This window comes from Xenopus tropicalis, chromosome 7 (assembly GCF_000004195.4).
Source record: "Xenopus tropicalis strain Nigerian chromosome 7, UCB_Xtro_10.0, whole genome shotgun sequence".
NCBI classification, from domain to species: domain Eukaryota; kingdom Metazoa; phylum Chordata; class Amphibia; order Anura; family Pipidae; genus Xenopus; species Xenopus tropicalis.
Window position 1 is genome coordinate 89,116,234 of NC_030683.2, and position 19,628 is coordinate 89,135,861.

The 19,628-nt window shown below is 39.6% G+C and overlaps 1 protein-coding gene and 1 non-coding gene across 15 annotated transcripts in view; one reads left to right on the forward strand and one right to left on the reverse strand.

The window, feature by feature from the left end:
* samd11 (sterile alpha motif domain containing 11) overlaps window positions 1-19,628 on the reverse strand; it is a 113,624-nt gene that overhangs the window by 56,889 nt on the left and 37,107 nt on the right. For 12 of the 14 annotated variants that reach the window (XR_001171177.3, XM_012965906.3, XM_012965908.3 and 9 more), the window contains exons 4-5: window positions 12,494-12,544; window positions 5,696-5,788 (exon numbers count right to left, since the gene is read on the reverse strand). Coding sequence is in view for 13 of the 14 variants with exons in the window: in XM_012965906.3 (XP_012821360.2) it covers window positions 5,696-5,788; window positions 12,494-12,544 (144 nt within the window). In the remaining variant the exon portion in view is untranslated. The remainder of the gene's footprint in view (window positions 1-5,695; window positions 5,789-12,493; window positions 12,545-19,628) is intronic. The other 2 variants (XM_012965903.3, XM_012965914.3) reach the window with 1 other exon arrangement.
* mir320 (microRNA mir-320) lies at window positions 6,113-6,232 on the forward strand. The gene has a single exon (NR_049710.1). It is a non-coding gene; the product is annotated as a microRNA mir-320 (primary transcript).

Consider the following 19,628-nt stretch of genomic DNA (forward strand, 5'->3'; position numbering starts at 1 on the left):
TCTGCAACACAGAGCACATGGTGTGCATAGTTGAAAAAAGGTATCAAAACTATTGTCAGCCCCCCTGAAAATATACATTTAATGAAGGACACAACAACAACATTGTGTCCATTAAATCAATTTACCTCCTATTGAGCCACCTCCTCTTGGCTCAAAGAAGGCATCTTCCAGCACCACGGTCAGCAGCCCCCAGCAGCACTACAGTGACAGAGCTTATCTTACAGATAAGGCTCCGCTACTAATAGGATCAGCTTGTGTCTTCGCATTGCCAGCATTTTACAGGTAGTCTGGCTGCAGATTTTCCCTGGATAAAAGCCTTAATTTTATAAGTCCCTTTTCTCTAGCATTCCTCACACCTATTTATTAGCCATCATCTATTAATGACCTGAAGTCAATCCCAATATAATTTTAATAGCATTAGCCCTAAACTGGTCAAACTTGGAAATAATACAGGAGTCTAAAACCATTGCCCAGCATTTTAATCCTTCTTGGGTGTGATTCCCTCACAGCTCAGCCCAAATGCACTGTATTATGTAAATATTGCTGGTTTGTAAGCAGTTTATAAAGTGATTACACGTTCAATGTGTGTTTAATCTCACAGATAACACAGGGGAAGCCAGAGCCAGAGGACAAATGCAGATTTATGCTAACTTAAGCACAAAGATATATGGGTTTTAACTCATTTGTGGGGTTTTAGATTGAAATGATTTTGTAATACAACTTTAGTAGGTCTATAAGGTTTTTAGGCAGCCTGAGAGAAATAAGGTTTTGCAGGTAAGAACTCTCCACTTGGAGAATCCTGCTGTACATACTGCCTTAATTTCCACACAGGGCTGACATTAATATATCAAACATTAAACTGAGAAATACAGAGGGATTCCCAACAGTTTGTTCTGCCTTTGTACTTTCCAGAAAAATGTTTACGCCCATCAGGGAAATTTTAATCACAACTGACATTGAAAAGTCTCAATTTATAAAAAATGTGTTATCAATGGAAATCAAATTTATCAACCCATGGAGGGGTCTGGATTTGGAGTCACACAAAAAATTAAAGTGGAAAAAAACACTACAGGCGGATCCAACTTGTATGTAATGTCCTTAAAACAAGTCAAAACGAGGCTCAGTAGTGTGTGTGGCCTCCGTGTGCCTGCATGACCTCCCTACAACGCCTGGGCATGCTCCTGATGAGGTGGCGGATGATCTCCTGAGGGATCTCCTCACAGACCTGGACTAAAGCATCCACCAACTCCTGGACAGACTGTGGTGCAATTTGGCGTTGGTGGATGGAGCGAGACATGATGTCCCAGATATGCTCAATTGGATTCAGGTCTGGGGAACGGGCGGGCCAGTCCATAGCATCAACGCCTTCATCTTGCAGGAACTGCAGGGCGCCAATGGCGAATTTGCCAATCTTGGTAATCTCTGGCAAATGCCAAACATCCTCCACGGTGTTGGGCTGTAAGCATAACCCCCACCTGTGGATGTCAGGCCCTCATACCACCCTCATGGAGTCTGTTTCTGACCATTTGAGCAGACACATGCACATTTGTGGCCCCCTGAAGGTCATTTTGCAGGGCTCTGGCAGTGCTCCTCCTGTTCCTCCTTGCACAAAGGCGGAGGTAGTGGTCGTGGTCCTGCTGCTGGGTTGTTGCCCTCCTACGGCCTCCTCCACATCTCCTGATGTACTGGCCTGTCTCCTGGTAGTGCCTCCATGCTCTGGACACTACACTGACAGACACAGCAAACCTTCTTGCCACAGCTCACATTGATGTGCCACCCTGGATGAGCTGCACTACCTGAGCCATTTGTGTGGGTGCATGCCCAGGCACTGTAGGGAGGTCATACAGGCACGTGGCCACACACACTACTGAGCCTCGTTTTGACTTGTTTTAAGGACATTACATCAAAGTTGGATCAGTCTGTAGTGTTTTTTTCCACTTTAATTTTGAGTGTGACTCCAAATCCAGATCTTCATGGGTTGATAAATTTGATTTCCATTGATAATTTTTGTGTGATTTTGTTGTCAGCACATTAAACTATGTAAAGAACGAAGTATTTAATAAGAATATTTCATTCATTCAGATCTAGGATGTCTTATTTTTGTGTTCCCTTTATTTTTTTGAGCAGTGTAGAAAGATAAATAAAAAGTAACCATTACAATAAAACTGGAGCTTCTTAGAGCAATAGATTTTGGCTGACCCCAATTGAAGGCTGGGACAAGTTAGAAGAAGGCAGCAGATAATTAAAAAACTATTAAAGATGAAAAAAAATAAAGAGCTACTATATAGTTGCTAAGAACTGGTCATTCTATAAAATGCTAAAAGTTAATTTAAAGGTGAACCACCTCTTTAAGCATATACAGTATGATGCAGTCCAATGCCAAACATTGAGGCCTATGACAGAAATGAGAAAACAGAAATGTGTCTTAAAGTAACCATTTGCTTTTTCTCATCCACTGGCAAAACTCCAGCTACAGCCCAAGCACATATACAGACCCTCTAATTTATTCTCATTTCTCTAAAAATGCAAGTTAATTAAACGTGAACAGGTACTGGAATACCTAATGGTAACTGAGCCCAGGAACAATGTCAGCAACAAAACAGAAGTGAACCCACCATTCCAAACTTAAGGTAGACAAACTGGTTTAAAAACATATTTCAGTCAGGTCAAGACCATCATTAGGCCCTTAATACCCCACTCCCACCAGGCCCCTGTCTGGGTCTCTTATGCACCTAGATACAGAGAACTGCTTTTATGTGTATATATGTGTATATGCAAGCAAATTGTCATGACATGTATCAAAATCAAAGCTACTGTAGCAATTAAATGAAGTATATAATTCTTAAAAAGAAGAAACAATTACAATGTTAAATACATTTCTGACCAATACTTAAAATGTATGATTTTTCTCTGCTGGCAGGAAACGCTTTCCTTATCTCTTGCACCCTCTACAATCTTGTCAGAAATATAATCCCTCTCCTGCCTGATACCCTCCCTTGCCAGGCCCTGCCGTAGGCTGTAAGAAGAGGCTGATACTCTTAATGAGCTCCCATCACCTATCCGCTGTCCCCCCCACCTCTCCGCTTTTGCTTTCCGTATTATCCTGCTGCCCCCCTTCCTGCTCACAAACTCACATCCCATGGGACTCTGCTAATTAGCTCATTAGAATTCAGTGAGCAAGGGGGGGAAAGTAATAAATAAATAAAAGGAGGCGCAGCTGTAAATTGTGTCTTTAGTGCTCTTCACTAAGCGATAAAATCTCCAGATACGCTCTTCCTTTACAATGCCCTCCTTCTATTTTCCGCTCTCAGTCAGGATAGGAAGGTCTATGGACACAGCTCCAGATTAACCTCTAATGTACCAACTGACTCTAAACATGGGGCATTTCAGGCAACTGCTAGCCCATGCCCAAGAATTTGGGGTTTCAAAATAGAAATGGGTTAAAAGGGAATCCAGAGATTTCTATGGCCATGGAATTAACACAAGATATGGGTTTGACAGTTAAGGCCACCAGGTACTGAACATAACAGTGCCACAAAGAGCCCCAGAACATATACTATTTCTCTGCTACCCCCCCCCCCCCCCCCCAGTTAAAAAGAAGGTGCTAATAATGTCCCTCTGAACACAACTGAGAATTTAAATTATGTACTGTATGTAACAGGGATACATAAAAAGTATATACCTATATAAAAGACCTTCATATATATATATATATATATATATATATATATATATATATAATATTTGAATTCTAATGAAAAATATAATTGTTTTCTTTCTGGGGAGTTGCCTAGGCAGCAGCTTATCTGCATTCTCCTGCTATCAATTTGTTTATGTTACAGGTATCGGACCCCTTATCCGGAAACCTGTTATCCAGAAAGTTCTGAATTATGGAAAGGCTGTCTCCCATAGAATCCATTTTAATTAAAGAATTCACATTTTTGGAAATGATTTCCTTTTTCTCTGTAATAATAAAACAGTACCTTGTACTTGATCCTTATTGGAGCCAAAACAATCCTATTGGGTTTATTTAATGTTTAAATTATTTTTTTAATAGACTTAAGGTAGGAGATCCAAATTATGGAAAGACCCCTTACCTGGAAAACCCCAGGTCCCGAGCATTCTGGATAATGGATCCCATACCTGTACTACTAACTTTAATGTCTATGGATACAGTCGACTTCAAGAATTGTGATTTTCTTTTAGGAGCATGGAATCTTAGCAGAAATACCATTTTCCATTGATTTTATCAGAAAATAATTGTTTACCAATAGTTTAAACTGCATGCTCCATCTAGTGGCAGCATTCCATATACTAATATTTAAAGGGGTAGTTCATCTTTTAATTAACTTGTAGTATGATGTAGGCAGTCACACTCTGAACCAATTTTTTATTTGTTTTCATATTTTCTTTAATTATTTAGCTTATAGTGCAGCTTCTCTGCAGTTTGGAATTTCAGCAGCTTCCATGAATGTGAGAGGGCCTGAATAAAACCATAAGTAATAAAAAGCAAGAACAATATCATTCTGGGGTTTTTTTGGGGGGGGGCGGGGGTGAATGCACACCTTTAAAACAATAAATACAAGGTGCAATTTTATAGGGTTTTTTTTCAAATAAACTTTACTAAGAATGTTCTAACACAGCACTAGCAAAGATGAATGCAAGTAGGCCTGAGCGCTTTATGCATGGCATTTTATTGGTCATTCAGTTTTGCACCTAGCTCTTTTAATCCAGACAGTAACTTTAAGAGCAAGCTGCAAGTTTCCATTAGGCTCTTAATTACAAACAGAAGATCTGGTAACCATTATACAGCATCACAATCTTTTTCATTTTATCTATACAGCACCAACAAGTTGTTGTACTTTGCTTTATGATATTATAACAGGGACTTGAAACACACACAATTACTTTACAGTCATGTATCATTTTACTAGTATTCCTCAAGACATAGCCTTTTAAATGCCACTACTATTAGGCAAAACAGTGGCAAGAACTGTTAGTACCCCTCCCAAGACCATAGTCTGCAACAAGTTGTTTACCCAACATTTCCCAATTAAAATAGGCCTAAAGTATATCCTTGGCTTACACAGATATAAAAACCAGGTGACCATTTGGAAAAGAGATAATTTATCAAAATTGGAAAGGTAGGATTATGTACAAGAAGGGCATGAAGCTAGTGTTGAGTAAACAGACAGTATACCTTCCAGACTGAAAGGTCAGGGGGAAGGTAATCAGGTGAATCGGGGGTGTAGCTAAAATGTTCCCAATTTCCATATTTTAATGATGGCATTGAGTCAGAGTTGACCCATTCTAGCTGGTCAGTCTTCACTGAAGACTCCTGTCCTTAACCCTCCTATTGCAATGTCAAGAATTTGCCATACAGCCGCACTCTGTCCAGCAGTTAAGTGGTCAATTGGCATTTCTTTCTGTCACCCTCAGCATAATCCAGCTTGAATTATTCATGGATATTTCCGAGAGCTGCTGGACGTGGAAGGAATAACGTTTTAAAGGAAACAGGACAGGAGGGTACCCTCTCGCTGACCTGGGGAAGGAGGGGGGAATGAGGGGAGACAGAGATGGGGAGGAGGTCACAGTAGGAGGCAGAAAAAGCAATTAGCATACTTGTAATCAAGGTGATTTGGAATCAATTAACCAAATGCCTTAAGCGGCCTTAAACTGTTCAAGAAACACTGACCCTGCCAATCCCATTAGAGGAGCAGTAGTCTGCAGAAATATGCCATCCATGCAGTCCTTGGGGTGATTAACTCTCTCTCTCTGTATTACAGGCCTACAAATGAGGGAACACAATGGGGAGATTAAACCCTTTTGCCTGCAAAAGTATTGCTCAAAAAAGTAGATCTACTGTTTGGATGCACTTGGGGTTTCTCTATTTATTTTATCTCTGCTGAGATGGTTTAAGCAGTGGAGTTAAGGTAATAAGGTGGCACAAAGCTACTATTATATATAAAATGCAAATTAACTTACAACAGCGACTTTCGTCAAGACTTCTCAGCTGCAAAGCCTCTGCTGCTGCTAAACCTGGCCATGCACTGTGTGGTTTTTCACACAATTCTAACCAAACTATAAAATGATAGGTCCATAAATGTAAGCTTTCCCCCCTGCTAAGCAATTATGCCAATCAACTTAGTGCAATCACACGCTACAGTTGATTGTAATAAAGGAAAAGCTGGGTTGAGAGGTGACATGATTTGCTGGAGGTATAAAGTTACTGGCCAAGCACAGTTCTACAATAGGTAGGTGTGTGTGTGGCTAAAATGTACAATTATCTGACTACTAAAGCTAAAATTCTGCCATGTGTCTAGCGGTCACACGCTCCCAGGTTGTATTATGACAATATTTTGTTGTGGGGGGCCTGAACAAATCATTAATCCCAAAAGAAGGATAAAACCAAATGGGTGGTCTTATGGAAGACTTGTGTGCAACACTCCTATGTAATAAAATATAAAGTAAAAACTTTTGTGAAACGTTGGCCCTCAACAGGGACAGCACCAGTAGAGATTCCATTCTCTCTAATTGCTTGGTCTAAGCGTGCTTATTATCATGTATAAGTGTTCTTTGCCCTATCTATTTGCCAAAGAGGCTAAAAAGGCATTAGGTCAGTGGTTCTCAACCTTCCTAATGCCGCGACCCTTTAATACAGTTCCTCATGTTGTGGTGACCCCCAACCATAAAATTATTCTTAAGACCATCTGAAATATGTGTATCTTATGTGGTCTTAGGCGACCTCTGTGAAAGGGTCATTCAAACCCCAAAGGGGTCCCGACCCACAGGTTGAGAACCACTGCTTTAGGTGCAGAAGATATTACACAGTTACTATGGTGCTGGTTGTTCTTTAGATACCTAATTATTTAAGGAAATGTATCAACATATTATAGTAATTCTGTTACTAGACATTGCATTGCAACATTCAGCCCTTGATGGAAGAACATCCTGCTTTTAGAGCCACGGTACATTACAGACTTTATCACAGAAAGCACAGGGCACAAAGGGCAACAAGTTATTCTACACTGTCACAAAAGACCATGGAGTCTCTTTATGTAGCATGGGAGCTCAAGGACATACATCTATTTTGCCCTAATGTGCTCTTTAAATGATCACAATTTAAACCTGTAAAAGAAAAATAATTTGGGTATGATTTAAAGGGGAAATAATTAAAAAAAAAACTGTTGAAAACAGAAGACAGACCACTAAAATTAATTTTGTACAAATACAAATCCTCTTATGTAGTACTCTGGATAGCACTTGCCCTGCTTTGTTCTGAAGATCTGGTCGGCCACAAAATGGTTACTGATATTCCAATAATAGATCTAAATTTAAAAGACACATCCCCCAACATAAAATATGAGTGCAGGAGACATATAAATAAAGAGTAAAAGCCCTCTCAGCCTCTCTCCATCCTTTAACGAGCTCCCAGCAGCTGCAGGGATTATACTGAGCCGCACAGATCAATAAGGAAACCAATCACCCTAACCCTGCAGCCTCCCACCTCCGAAAATAAAATCCGATAAGTGACACTGGGGGGGCGGGAGCTCCGACGGCTCAGGGAGGAAGCGTGAGAGGCTGATTATCCCCAAGAGCGTGTGCAAGGAGCTGAAAATCCCTGCAAGCATGTTTTTCTCTGACCTTTATCCTTGTGTGCCACTATTCTGTTACACTGCTTTATTCTGTACTCTGGGTATATCATTATACATGCCAGCATTACTCTTGTTGCATGTATATATACGTGTGTATGTATATGTATATATATATATATCTATTCCACTGACGGCACTCACCAATCACAGGCCACACGCCGGGTGCTCACCAAAGATATTCACACAGCTGTAGTAGAAAGCACTCACGGCTTCAATTGTTCAGAAATATCAAAAAAGTTTTATTGCTCCACACTCACATCGACGCGTTTCGATCCACAAGGGACCGTCGTCAGGTCCCTTATATATATATATATATATAAAACAAGAAAAGTAGATGCCGCACTCACAGGTCTTAATGCAAAATAAAGAAAATTTATTGTGTCAAGCTAACGTTTCGGCTGTGTCCACAGCCTTTCTCAAAGTGAAGTCTTTTCATGATTTATATATATATATATATATATATATATATATATATATATACACTAGTATTTAAAGCTTTTGCTAATATATGAATGTCTTTTTCTAATATAATTTCTTTTCTTTCAGAATTTAACTATCATAGTAAGCAAAGATTCAGTAACAATAATAATATTCAAATCTCTCTTTTCCATCTTCTTGTATCTGAATTGAAACCTTGTGGCTGTCATTCTTAATTACTTGCAGAAATGAGCACTTCATTAAAAAAAAAATCATTAATTTGATCCATCCATACATTGCCATGTATGAGAATAACCCTACTTGGCCCACCCCCCGTTTATTGTTGGTATCAGTTTGCATATGTCTACCTATTACTAAAGAAGTAGCAAGCATTATAAGCCATAGAAGATCAGAGAGGACACAAAAGTTGGCCATACATTCACCAATATTACATAGTTGCATAGGGTTGGAAAAAGGTTGAAAAAGGTCCATCAAGTTCAACCTTTCCAAGTAAACCCAGCACACACAACCTATACTGACCTATCTATACACTCACATACATAAAATATATATAACAACATCAATACTAACTGTAGATTTTAGTATAGCCTTGGATACAATCCTTGTACAAAATTAGGTTTTGTGCGATATTCGTTGCGTGTATGGTGGACCAACGAGACGACGGATATCGCAAAAGCCTTGGATATCAGTAGTCTCATCGATCGGGCGCCATTGAAAAAGCCCGAACAAAAGCTGCGTATAGGGCTGAATCATTAGATAGGGGTAGACTCCCTATTGTTTTTACCTCCATATCTGACGATTCAGCCCTAAACGATAGTGAAGGGTGCAAACCATTGGTCGCAGAAAAGATCGCAATTGTTATGTGTATGACCACTTTTAAAGAATGTTCCGTGCCTTTAACAGTTAAAGGACAAGTCAACCCAAAACATAATATTTGCCTAATAAAAGGAAACATTATTCTAAGCAACTTTATTAAAAAAAAAATTTTTTTCATAATTGTTTTTATTTATTCTTTGTAACAACCGGATTCCACATATGCAGGATAATGCCCATTGTAGTAAACAGTATGACAAAAGATTTAATATATATGATATCAACGTAGGGTATAATGATATATGTGAGTTGTCTTGTATCTAGTAGTCTTAACATTCAAAACAGTTGTATTTATAGACTTGTTGAAAAGTTAGCAGATATTTAGGTGATAAGGTAATTGTCTCGTGCTTAGGTGTGCCATATTACCATGGGGCCTGGGGCCATTGTGGCATTCAATAGAGGGGTAGAACCTCTGAGGCTCTCTTGGTCATACAAGGTTGTGCATCTGAATGTATCGACTATCAACTGTCTGATATCAGGGGAGAGGCTCAAGATATTGGTAAAATCTGTGTGTTTGAGTTGTTTTATTAATTGATGCCTCAAGCCAATCCATATGAAACAGAAAGTGTAGTTTGTTTTTGACAAGGTTTATGGATGGCGGTGTGGTCGACCAGTAGTCATACACCTGTAACAATAGGGATTGGACAAATGGGAATTGGCAGATGCAATGAGGTAGGAAACCTTCTTCATCTTTGCATCTTATGCATTTGGGGTTGTCCAGCGGTCCCATCTTAAATCTCTGTAATGAGGTTAGATAGGATTGGTGTAGTAGTTGTAACGCCATGATTTGGTACTGGCTAGAGGGGGTGAGTCTCACTGAATGTGAGTGGAGTTTAAGAATTACTGACTGTCTGTGTTTCAAATAGTATCTGTCCATTTCCTAAGAGATATGTCATTATGTGGGTGATCTAAGTCTAGTCTAATGAGTTTGTAAATAGATGCTGTAGAGTGATTTGCAATGGTTTTTGACTTATTTGTATATTAATTGCTACTGAAATAGTGTTTGCCAATCCTTTTCTATTCACTGCCCTGGTGCCTCTGACTCTTGAAACAATGTAACACAAGGCAGCAGACTGACAGACCTGCCTTGCTGGAGGAGACTGACATTTTCAACATTGTTTAAAAAGCAACAACCAGGAGTTCAGCAAATGCTGCTTTCAATAGCAATTACAATTTACACATAACTTTTAAAGCACTAAAAATTTTCAATAAATTCACATTGGATAGTTGATTGGAATGATGTTAGTTGTCCCATATTAGTGCCACAGTGACATTTTACTTCCATGGTCATTAGACATTTTGTAAAAAAGATGTTTATGCATGCAGCAAACTACTAACATGTCTCATATTACATAAGCTCATGGCCGAGTTCGCACCTAGGGGGTGGGGTATGTCAGTCTATAGTGGAACAGCGCTGCTCGCCGTCAGAAGCAGCACCATAGTCTATTGCTATAAAGCTTATCTAAATAATAAATGTTGGTTTGGGGCTTCTAGTAGGGTGAGGTCTGGACACAGTAGCTTTGGTCTCATCTACCTATAGCAGGTAAAGGGCACAATCATAGCATTCTACTTAGTAATCTTGTATTGCTCTCAGCCAGCCATCGCCTTTGCGCGGGGTTACAATAAAAGGTGACAACCCCGTAAGAAGATGCTGTAAGACATAGCTATCTGAGTCAGCATGGGCTGAAGGGATCTGTTTCATGGTTATGACAGCTGTGGGAGGGAGGCAGCAAGCTGTTAATAGTCCCCTTATACAGTCAGTAAAAGCTCTGTAAGCCCTTGCCTTACTGCTGTGCTAGCCGGGGCAGAATGACCCCCTGAGCAGTTAAGAAGAGGGAATTAGGGTCAGGTATTTTTGGAAAGGAAGGAAAAACTCTGAAGGCAAAGATATCAACGGCTGCATTTTAATAAGGGTCGGGAATGAAATTTCATAAACAACATAATGCTTATGTGCACCTGTGTTTTAGAACTCAAATCCACTCTAATCATTGTCCCTGCTTTTTCAAATAAAAGGGTTTCATTATGAGCACTGCTTTCCCTTTTGCTATGAGTTTTCAACTGAAATGTCACAATACACTGCTTGGTATCCTGTTCTGCTGCAATCCTGCCATTGAATCTAGATCACATGTAACATTTGCCCAATGCAAAGATTCAACTGTCTATGTTATAACAAATATGTTATTTGGCTGCTAAGATCATACAAGTTACTTGCATATGCCGTATAAACATGGTTAATTTTCTTGTACCAAGCTGCCTTTAAATTTACAGTAGAGCCAGCAATACTTTGGTAATGCGCTGGACATTAGGGAAGGAAAATTGACAGAACCAGAGAGAGAGAGAGAGAGAGTTGGGAACCAGAGAGAGACTGTACTGCACACAAATTGGCCATAAAATGTGTGCATGGGGCCTTTAGCCAACCATGGAGATTAAATATTAAGTACACAGTAAGCAAGTCAGAACTAAAAATGTAATGTGCAGATGCACCCTTTAACACCCAAGAATGTATCAACTGACAGCCCTGCACCTCACTTATGCTTCCTGCCCAATAAAATCCTTCTGCAAGGCATGTGTGAGTGAGATGGCTAGGCACTTCTGTCATTTTCAAAGCAGTTGGCCAACCACTACTCTGTGTGTGATTTCTATGTAGCCCAATCTGAATGCCTAGGTCTGCGTGGATCAGAGAAAATTGCACTGGAGTGAAAATCCTGTTGGTACTTGTGGGACTCCAGTCCGTTACTCCTCAAGAAAACATGGAAACTCCACCTTCCTTGCCCTTCCTATGTTAGCCAATTCTTTAGGCCAATTGCTAGGCTTTGAGATTTGGGCAAACATGTATAGTATGTGGTGAAAATATACATAATCTGGTCATCTGGTCCTTGGATATTGAGTCATGAGTTCCTAGCTTTAGCAATACTTCTAAGGTGTCAACGTTCCCTCTCATCTTTTGTAGGCTTTGTGTGTGTGTCTTTAGTGTGGCCTTTCAAAAATATGTGTGAATAAGTCATATACTGTAAGTGCTTGATTATGTGCATACAAACAAAATGTTCTGTGAGCTACAAAACTTGCTATGTGTGTTGGGTATGCAGAAATCAGCAGAAATCCTTTTGGACAAGCCTATATTGAAAGAGTACTACATGTTTCAACCAGATTTACTTGCATTTAAGGTTTGATTGTCATTAGTTTGGTATACTTTCATTATCATGCTTTGTTACTGGCCCATAAGTATTCACATCAAGCAACCTACTACAGATGGCACTGTAAGTTAAAAGTACAAGTGTCTGTTAGAAGTGAGCACTTCAGACATAAGACTAGGACACATCAACTACTTAAAGGTCAAGGCATGCAACACAGCAGAATACAGGTGAGAATACAGGTTCTTGGTAATCTTTTCATTCACCTCCCTGGCAATAACAAAATGGACAACAAAGCAGCACAAGGATTTCCATCATTGACAAATGACAAGGCTGACATGAAGTGTAAGTTAGGCCATAATCCTAACATAGAAAGATGAAAAAAAAGCCAGATACCTGCAAGAGGTGTCTTGGAAGGAGATGTTCAAGTCCCAGTGCGCCCGTATCCTGTAAATGAATAAAATCGTCAATCAATGCACATGTACCAAGATGGATATGAAGTAACTCAGAAGTCCAATATATTTGTATATAAATAGACAGAGGATTTTCTGGCCACAGATTTACTTGCATTCAAGGTTGTCATTAGCCTGGTATACTTTTATCCTCATGCTTTGCTACAGGTCCATAACTAAGCATATCAAACAACCTACTACACTTAATAAAAGTACAAGTGTCTAGTAGAAGTGGGCCCTCAGACATAACGCTGAGATGCATAAGCCTTTAATGATATTGATGAGATGATGCAATATCACCAAAATGTTATTTTGCCATGCAAAATTCACAATGGTGCAGCAAAACTTTAGCTATTTAACATGTAAAATGTCTGTACCATGTTACCTATGAGCAATAAAGTACATTGGCTTTGTATCTTGTGATGTGTAGTCTAGCATGTTAATTTTAATGTCTGAAAATGTTGTGTTGCTACACGAGTAGAGATCTTATCTCCACTTACATCCAGCCAGCAATCTAGATGTTTTGAATTTCTAAAAAACATTTAGTTGGATTGTGCTGGTAGATAACCTTGTATAGGTAAAGGTCCTTAAATGTCTAAAAACCTACAAATTTACAAATAAAAATACTTAATAGTTTAGCTTAGCCTAAAGCCACCATGAGGAGGTATGATAATATGAAAATGTAATGAGTGCCAGTCAGGTGCAGAGACTGTAGACCAGTGATCCCCAACCAGTAGCTCGAAAACAACAGTTTGCTCACCAACCCCTTTGATGTTGGTCCCAGTGGCCTCAAAGTAGGTGCCCATTTTTACATTTCTGGCTTGAAGGAAAGTTTTGGAAGCACAAAGACACAGTATTACTCTAAGCAGAGCCCCTGCAGGCAAGCAGTCCACATGGGGCTACCAAATGGCCAATCAGAGTCCTTATTTGGCATCCCCAAATAATTTTTTTTACTGCTGGCATGACTCACCAACACTTTTTACATCCGAGTGTGGCTCAGGGGATCCCTGCCATAGAAGACTAATTGCAGGAAAGGATTTGACAAAGCTCAAGCTGACTTGGGGACAGATGGGCACACAATACATATGATTTTTCAGTCTCTAACAATATAACTGGGATTCTCTGGGCCTGACACCTTGTTTATTCTAGTAATTAGATTTATTTACAGTGATATTGTAGCACATTGTTGCACAGATTGTACAATGATTGCTATAGCAGGTGATGGAAATGGGAAATATAGCACTGTCCGTATAATTCTTCAAATCACAGCCCCAAAGTGTCTGAAATCTTCCTTTGTGCCACTGCCCTGTAAGATTATTTAGATCAAAATCAATTAATCAATAGGTCAAAATTGTCAGGGTTGTCAAGAATTGAGCTATCAACAAAAACTTTTTGCGGGAGCACTAACATGCTGTCTCCATCACCAGCATCTTTTGATTAACAGTAAAAATCGTAGAGTCTTATCAACTACTTGGCCTTAGCTTTATTACCTTGATCTTGCCTGACCTATAAGACCAGATATGGGAGCAGAAGAATGTCCACTTGTTCAGAGTATTGTTAGAAATATTTCTATAAAGAATCTCAGCACTGTATTTGATAGTAAGTTTACCTTTAAATAGAGATACAGTTGCATTTGTGATTTACTGAACTACTGGCATTGGAGAAGTATTTATAGACCATGTACCCAGTGAAACCTACCCTAAGGGTTTGGTGCATACAGGATCCAAGGCTCTTTAGGCCATGGATTATGAACCTGCGCTCCTTAGCTATTAGCAAAGGCTGCGGAAATGATGGTGTTCCATCACTTTGAATTAATATCCATTAGCAACTAGAGGGACAAAATTGGACCCTCCCTCTCCCCTGGTCGAAACCTATTCAAGCATTCCATATTATTATTTTTCAAAGATATCAAATCCTGTTGAGTTTAAAATTATTTTCCAAGTTAAGAGATTTGTTATTCTTTTTTTTTCCCTTTATGTGAGATTAACAGGAACGCTAGTCCAGGTGGGCCAAGTGAATAATATCCCCCCGGGGAAAGATGAGGTAAGATGTGATGAGAATAAAATTGCATTGCAGCAGGCACCGTCACTTTCCATCTATCAATTTCCTCACACTGGAGAGCTGTGTGAAGCTGGGGATCTGCCGGGCTATATATAGAGCTGCTCGCTAGTACATTCTGTACTTGCCCCTTTTGTGGGAGAAATGCAACTGCCGCTTTATGTGCAAAAAGCAAGGCAACCTTGTAAACAGAGCTCTGATCGGGCTAATGGGCTTTTATGCTGCTGAGTGATACATTTACATACAAGGCTTCAGTTTCCGGCCCTTGCATTAACTCCCAGGGAGATGCAAGAACCTCATTCAACTTCTTAGGCTCTGAATCCCATTTTATCAGAGGAGTTGCCATCTGCTCCCTTCTCTGAGCTCTTGTAAGAACTCTGGAGAAAGGGAATTCTTCCGCTGTGAGCAACATAATGCTCTGGAAAGATCTATTCAAAATGGTTACAGTCAGAGGTCTTTCACATGAATTTGGGCATAGCGTGTCAAACAGTTATACCTTGCAGGCTATTCAGCTTAATGCCTACTGATGACATCTTGACAATCTAGACTCAGAATGAATGTGCTTGCTGGTTGCTGGGTTTTGCTGACCCCAGCAACCAAGGAGCATTTTAGAAATAGAGAGGCAGAATATAGTGGGAAATCATTCAAAACCACAAAGCCACAAAGAAAGAAATAAGACCAACTGCAAGTTTTCCTAGAATATCAGAGTTTCTACATATTGTTTTAATTAGGTTGTTACAATAACAGATGCAAACCCAAATGCTGCTGTGGGGCCGAATGATATAATATACAGTTTTATTTATATGTCTGCAAAACAGATCTTTTTGGTAGATCTTGGTGGGCCAAGAAAGGTTTTGATTTGGGGCCATATAAGTTAAAGTTTGCCTCTGTGCTTAACACAAGTCTTTCAGGGGGTTCATACTGCTTATCTCATTGTGGCACAGGGTGTTCGACAAAGTTCATAAACTCACTCCTTTTGGAGGTGAAAATGTTAAATGAGGAGTTCCCACTAGGGATGCCTGGAGGCTGTACTTCCTACCTTTCACTTGCTGAAAATTCCGGGAAAGATCAACAAGCACAGAAGATGTGTATCACGCACCAGGGTTCCAACCTCGCAGGAGCAGGCTTGTGCATGGGAAATAGCAGACGCGTGCAGCCAGTGTCACTTACAAGAACTAACAGCACGCTCACATTACCTTTGCTATTTAATGGCATTGTGCATCTAAATGTGCAAGCACACAGATCGAGAAAGTGGCTGCCAACAGGAAAAGAGCAGCAAAGGAAGCGTGAAAAGGCGGTCTGGAGATAAACCTCTTTGCTATTATTCTACCATCTAGCTCAGTGATCCCCAACCAGTGGCTCAGGGGCAACATGTTACTCACCAACCCCTTGGATGTTGCTCACAGTGCCCCCAAACCAAGGAGTTATTTTTGAATTCCTGACTTGGTGGCAAGTTTTGGTTGAATAAAAACAAGATTTACTACCAAATAAAGCGTCCTGTAAGCTGATAGTGTGCATAGAGGCTACCTAATAGCCAATCTTATCCCTTATTTGTCACCTCCATGAACTTTTATGATGCTTGTGTTGCTCTCCAAGTCTTTTTACATTTGACTGTGGCTCACGAGTAAAGGTGGCCACACACGTGGCGATCTGCGATCTTTTGTGCGACCATCGGTCACACGAAAGATCGTCAGACCCGCCACTAACCTTCAGGGCTGAAACGGCAGATAAGGAGGTAGAAACAATAGGATTTCTACCTCCTTCTGCCGATTCAGCCCTGACGGCAGATTTTGCTCAGGCGCCTTTCTATGGCGCCCGTTCAAAATCTTTTGACCAGGCCGATCGGTGATACAGCCTCCTGCGATACCGGTCGACTCGCCGACTTGCCATACACGCACCGAATATCGTACGAAACGAGGTTTCGTACGATATTATCGTGCGTGTATGGCCAGCTTAAGAGGAACCTCTGATCTAGCTAGTAGGGCAGCTCTGCAGCTTGTAATGCACTACAAATCCCAGCATTCCTTTATCTGTTATGGGTTACTTAGAAAGTCCAACTTTTACAGGTAAATAGGCTGAGAATACTGTGGGACAGGAATTACATACATGAAAGTACATTGTTATACATTGCAAGGAGCACCCACACTTGAGTTGGTGTGGGGGGTGTTTACATAGATATGGCATGCCCAGAAGCAACCCCTCTTGGTGTATATGCTAAAAATGTCCAAAAACTGGTACAGGTTTTGCTTGTTTTACATGTCAATAACAGTTTTTTAACCAATGTGGTCCCTTTGAGACCATGCCAAATGCCCTACTGTAGAAGAGGGCAAAATATGGATGTCAATATAACACCCATTTAGGCTATTCCAGCATAACAGAAACACTAAAACTGTTTACATAAACCCTATATGTAAAGGAGAGAGCATGTATGAAAAGGTTTAACAGCCATGCCAGCTATGCCTAAAATACACAGCTCTCGGTCACCTGCTCCTTTTGCAGTGCACCACGGCACACATCAAAGTTGTACATGTACGTGCCTTTCCTCTTGTTTTAACACACAGGAAAGGCTTGTGCATTCTCACTGTACAGACAGTAACCATTTCCTGACCAAGAAACCCCAGGGCCTGGCAGCTCTTCCTGAGCAATGGCAACCATCCTGCCGATCTCTATCTGCTGCAGGAAACTGAGGTTTTGCAGTGAAATGACACCAAGACATTTTGCAAGAGAGCCCTTTGTGTCACAACATTTACATTTTTTTTTTTTTTTTTTTTTTTTAAAGTCTGGGGTTTATAATGCTTAGGGCACGGAAGTAAAGAGGTTTATGTACAAAAAAAAACCGCTGTAAAAGAGGGGATTTAGGGCAGTCTAGTTACAAGCTTAGGCTGGCAGCTGGACTTTTACAAGCATTGCAACCTTCATGGCAGGGAAGCAATTCTCTTGGCCGTGGTAGAGGTTTAATTATTTGAAGCGCCAAATGGGGGTCAACTTGCCAATGATAGCAGCTTGTTGCTGAGTAACCTGTAGGGAAGGAGGGATCAGTTAATCTCATCCCTGCATTACAAGAGGTTTTGCAGCAACTGAGGACCTTACACTTTTTACCAATTAAGCCTTTATAAAAAGAGCTATTTTTCAGGATTACTGATCGCCTGATTTCTTTTTTGGAAAGATTAATTCCTTCCCCAACTGCCACCAGAGGCTCATAGGTCAGCTTTTTGCTTTACTCACTGGCTAATAGGAATTCATGGATAAAACCTTCAGGGACAGAAACATAACACAGTATTTTCTGTGTTACCAAACTTTTAAATGAGCCACAAATATTAAAAGAATACTGTCATGGGAAAACGTGTTTTTTTTTCAAAACACATCAGTTAATAGAGCTTCTCTAGCAGAATCCTGCATTGTAATCTGTTTTTCAAAAAAACAAACAGATTTTTTTATATTTAATTTTGAAATTTCACATGGCGCTAGCCATATTCTTCATTTCCCAGTGTAACCTGTGCACTGATAAACACTTTACTGCTGAGCTTCAAGTTGGAGCGATATCACACCTCTCTCTTTCCTGCCCAGCAGCCGATCAGAAGAACAATGGGAAGGGAGCAAGATAGTAGCTCCCAGTTGATATCAGAATAGCACTCAGTAGTAAGAAATCCAAGTCCGGCTTGGGACTCCTCCAGTTACATGGGAGTAAGAGAAACAATAGGTTATCTGAAAGCAGTTCTAATGTGTAGCACTGGCTCCTTCTGAAAGCTCAGCAGAATCAGACACATGCACTGAGATGGCTGCCTACACACCAGTATTACAAAAAAATATATTTCTTGGTTCAAGAATAAAATTTTAAATGGTATAGTGAATTATTTGCTATGTAAACATTGTCATATTAACATTACATACTGTTTTTGTTTGATTACAAGCTTGCTTCCATTGTGCATGCTACTTTATATATGCTATGTATAAATAAATAAATATATATATATATATATATATATATATATATATATATATACATATATATTACATATGAAATTAACATTTTGAAGTGATTCATTCTCCTTAAAATAAAACTATCTACTATCTGTACTGAATTGGGCATCCAAACTATGGCCCTGCAGCTGTTGTTAAACTACAACTTTCAGCCCTCCTAAATAACTGGCTGGAATACATTTGCTTTCTGTGCTATATTAAAATACTGACATCCATTTCAAAATCCTGTGAGGCATAAGCCCATTTTGTGTCAGGTTCTCCTCTTACCTCATCATAAGAAACTAAGGGATGCTGTAAATTATAATTTATCCACATTGGGCATCACATATGTAAGTATATGTATCCTCCCTCAGAGGGGTGCCGTAAACTTTTGCATCATTAGGGGCCCCCTATTCTCTAACTCTAATTGGCCTCTTGCCAATTAAAAATTAATATAACAGTAAAATAAAATATTACAGCATATCAGCTGTGCAATAATGCTGCCTGAAAAGAAAAGAGGTACAGGTACAGCAAATAATATTAATTATCAGATATTAATTGTGTTTCCCAAATGAAATAACTACATCTAGAAGTTGCTGGTAATAGTCTTGTCTAGAGGTCAGACAAGTAACATTATAATACATTTATCTTCCTGCTAATCTTTCTTCTTACCACTTTAAGTAAAAACAGCAATTGTAAAAACTGTAATTATACTGGCATTTATTACAACCTGCAGGATTAACATGCAAAAAACATCTATTCCAATAACCAATAGCAAACAATCAACTGATCATTTGAAGCAAAACTCTGATCTGTTGTTATACGTTACTAGAATTTTTAATTACAAAACCCACCTTAAAGCCTCAGATTAGGCAAATCACACTAGCATACCTGCTAATGGTTTCTTTTTAGATGGCAAAAAGGGGTGGTTCTTACTGTAAAATGGGTGTTGTTTATGGTACACATTTTGGTGGCTAAAGGGCACAAAACCTTTGGAATATTAGCAGAAAAAATACCAAATTCCTAATATATTCTAAATAAACCTATAAGTGCAGTTTACT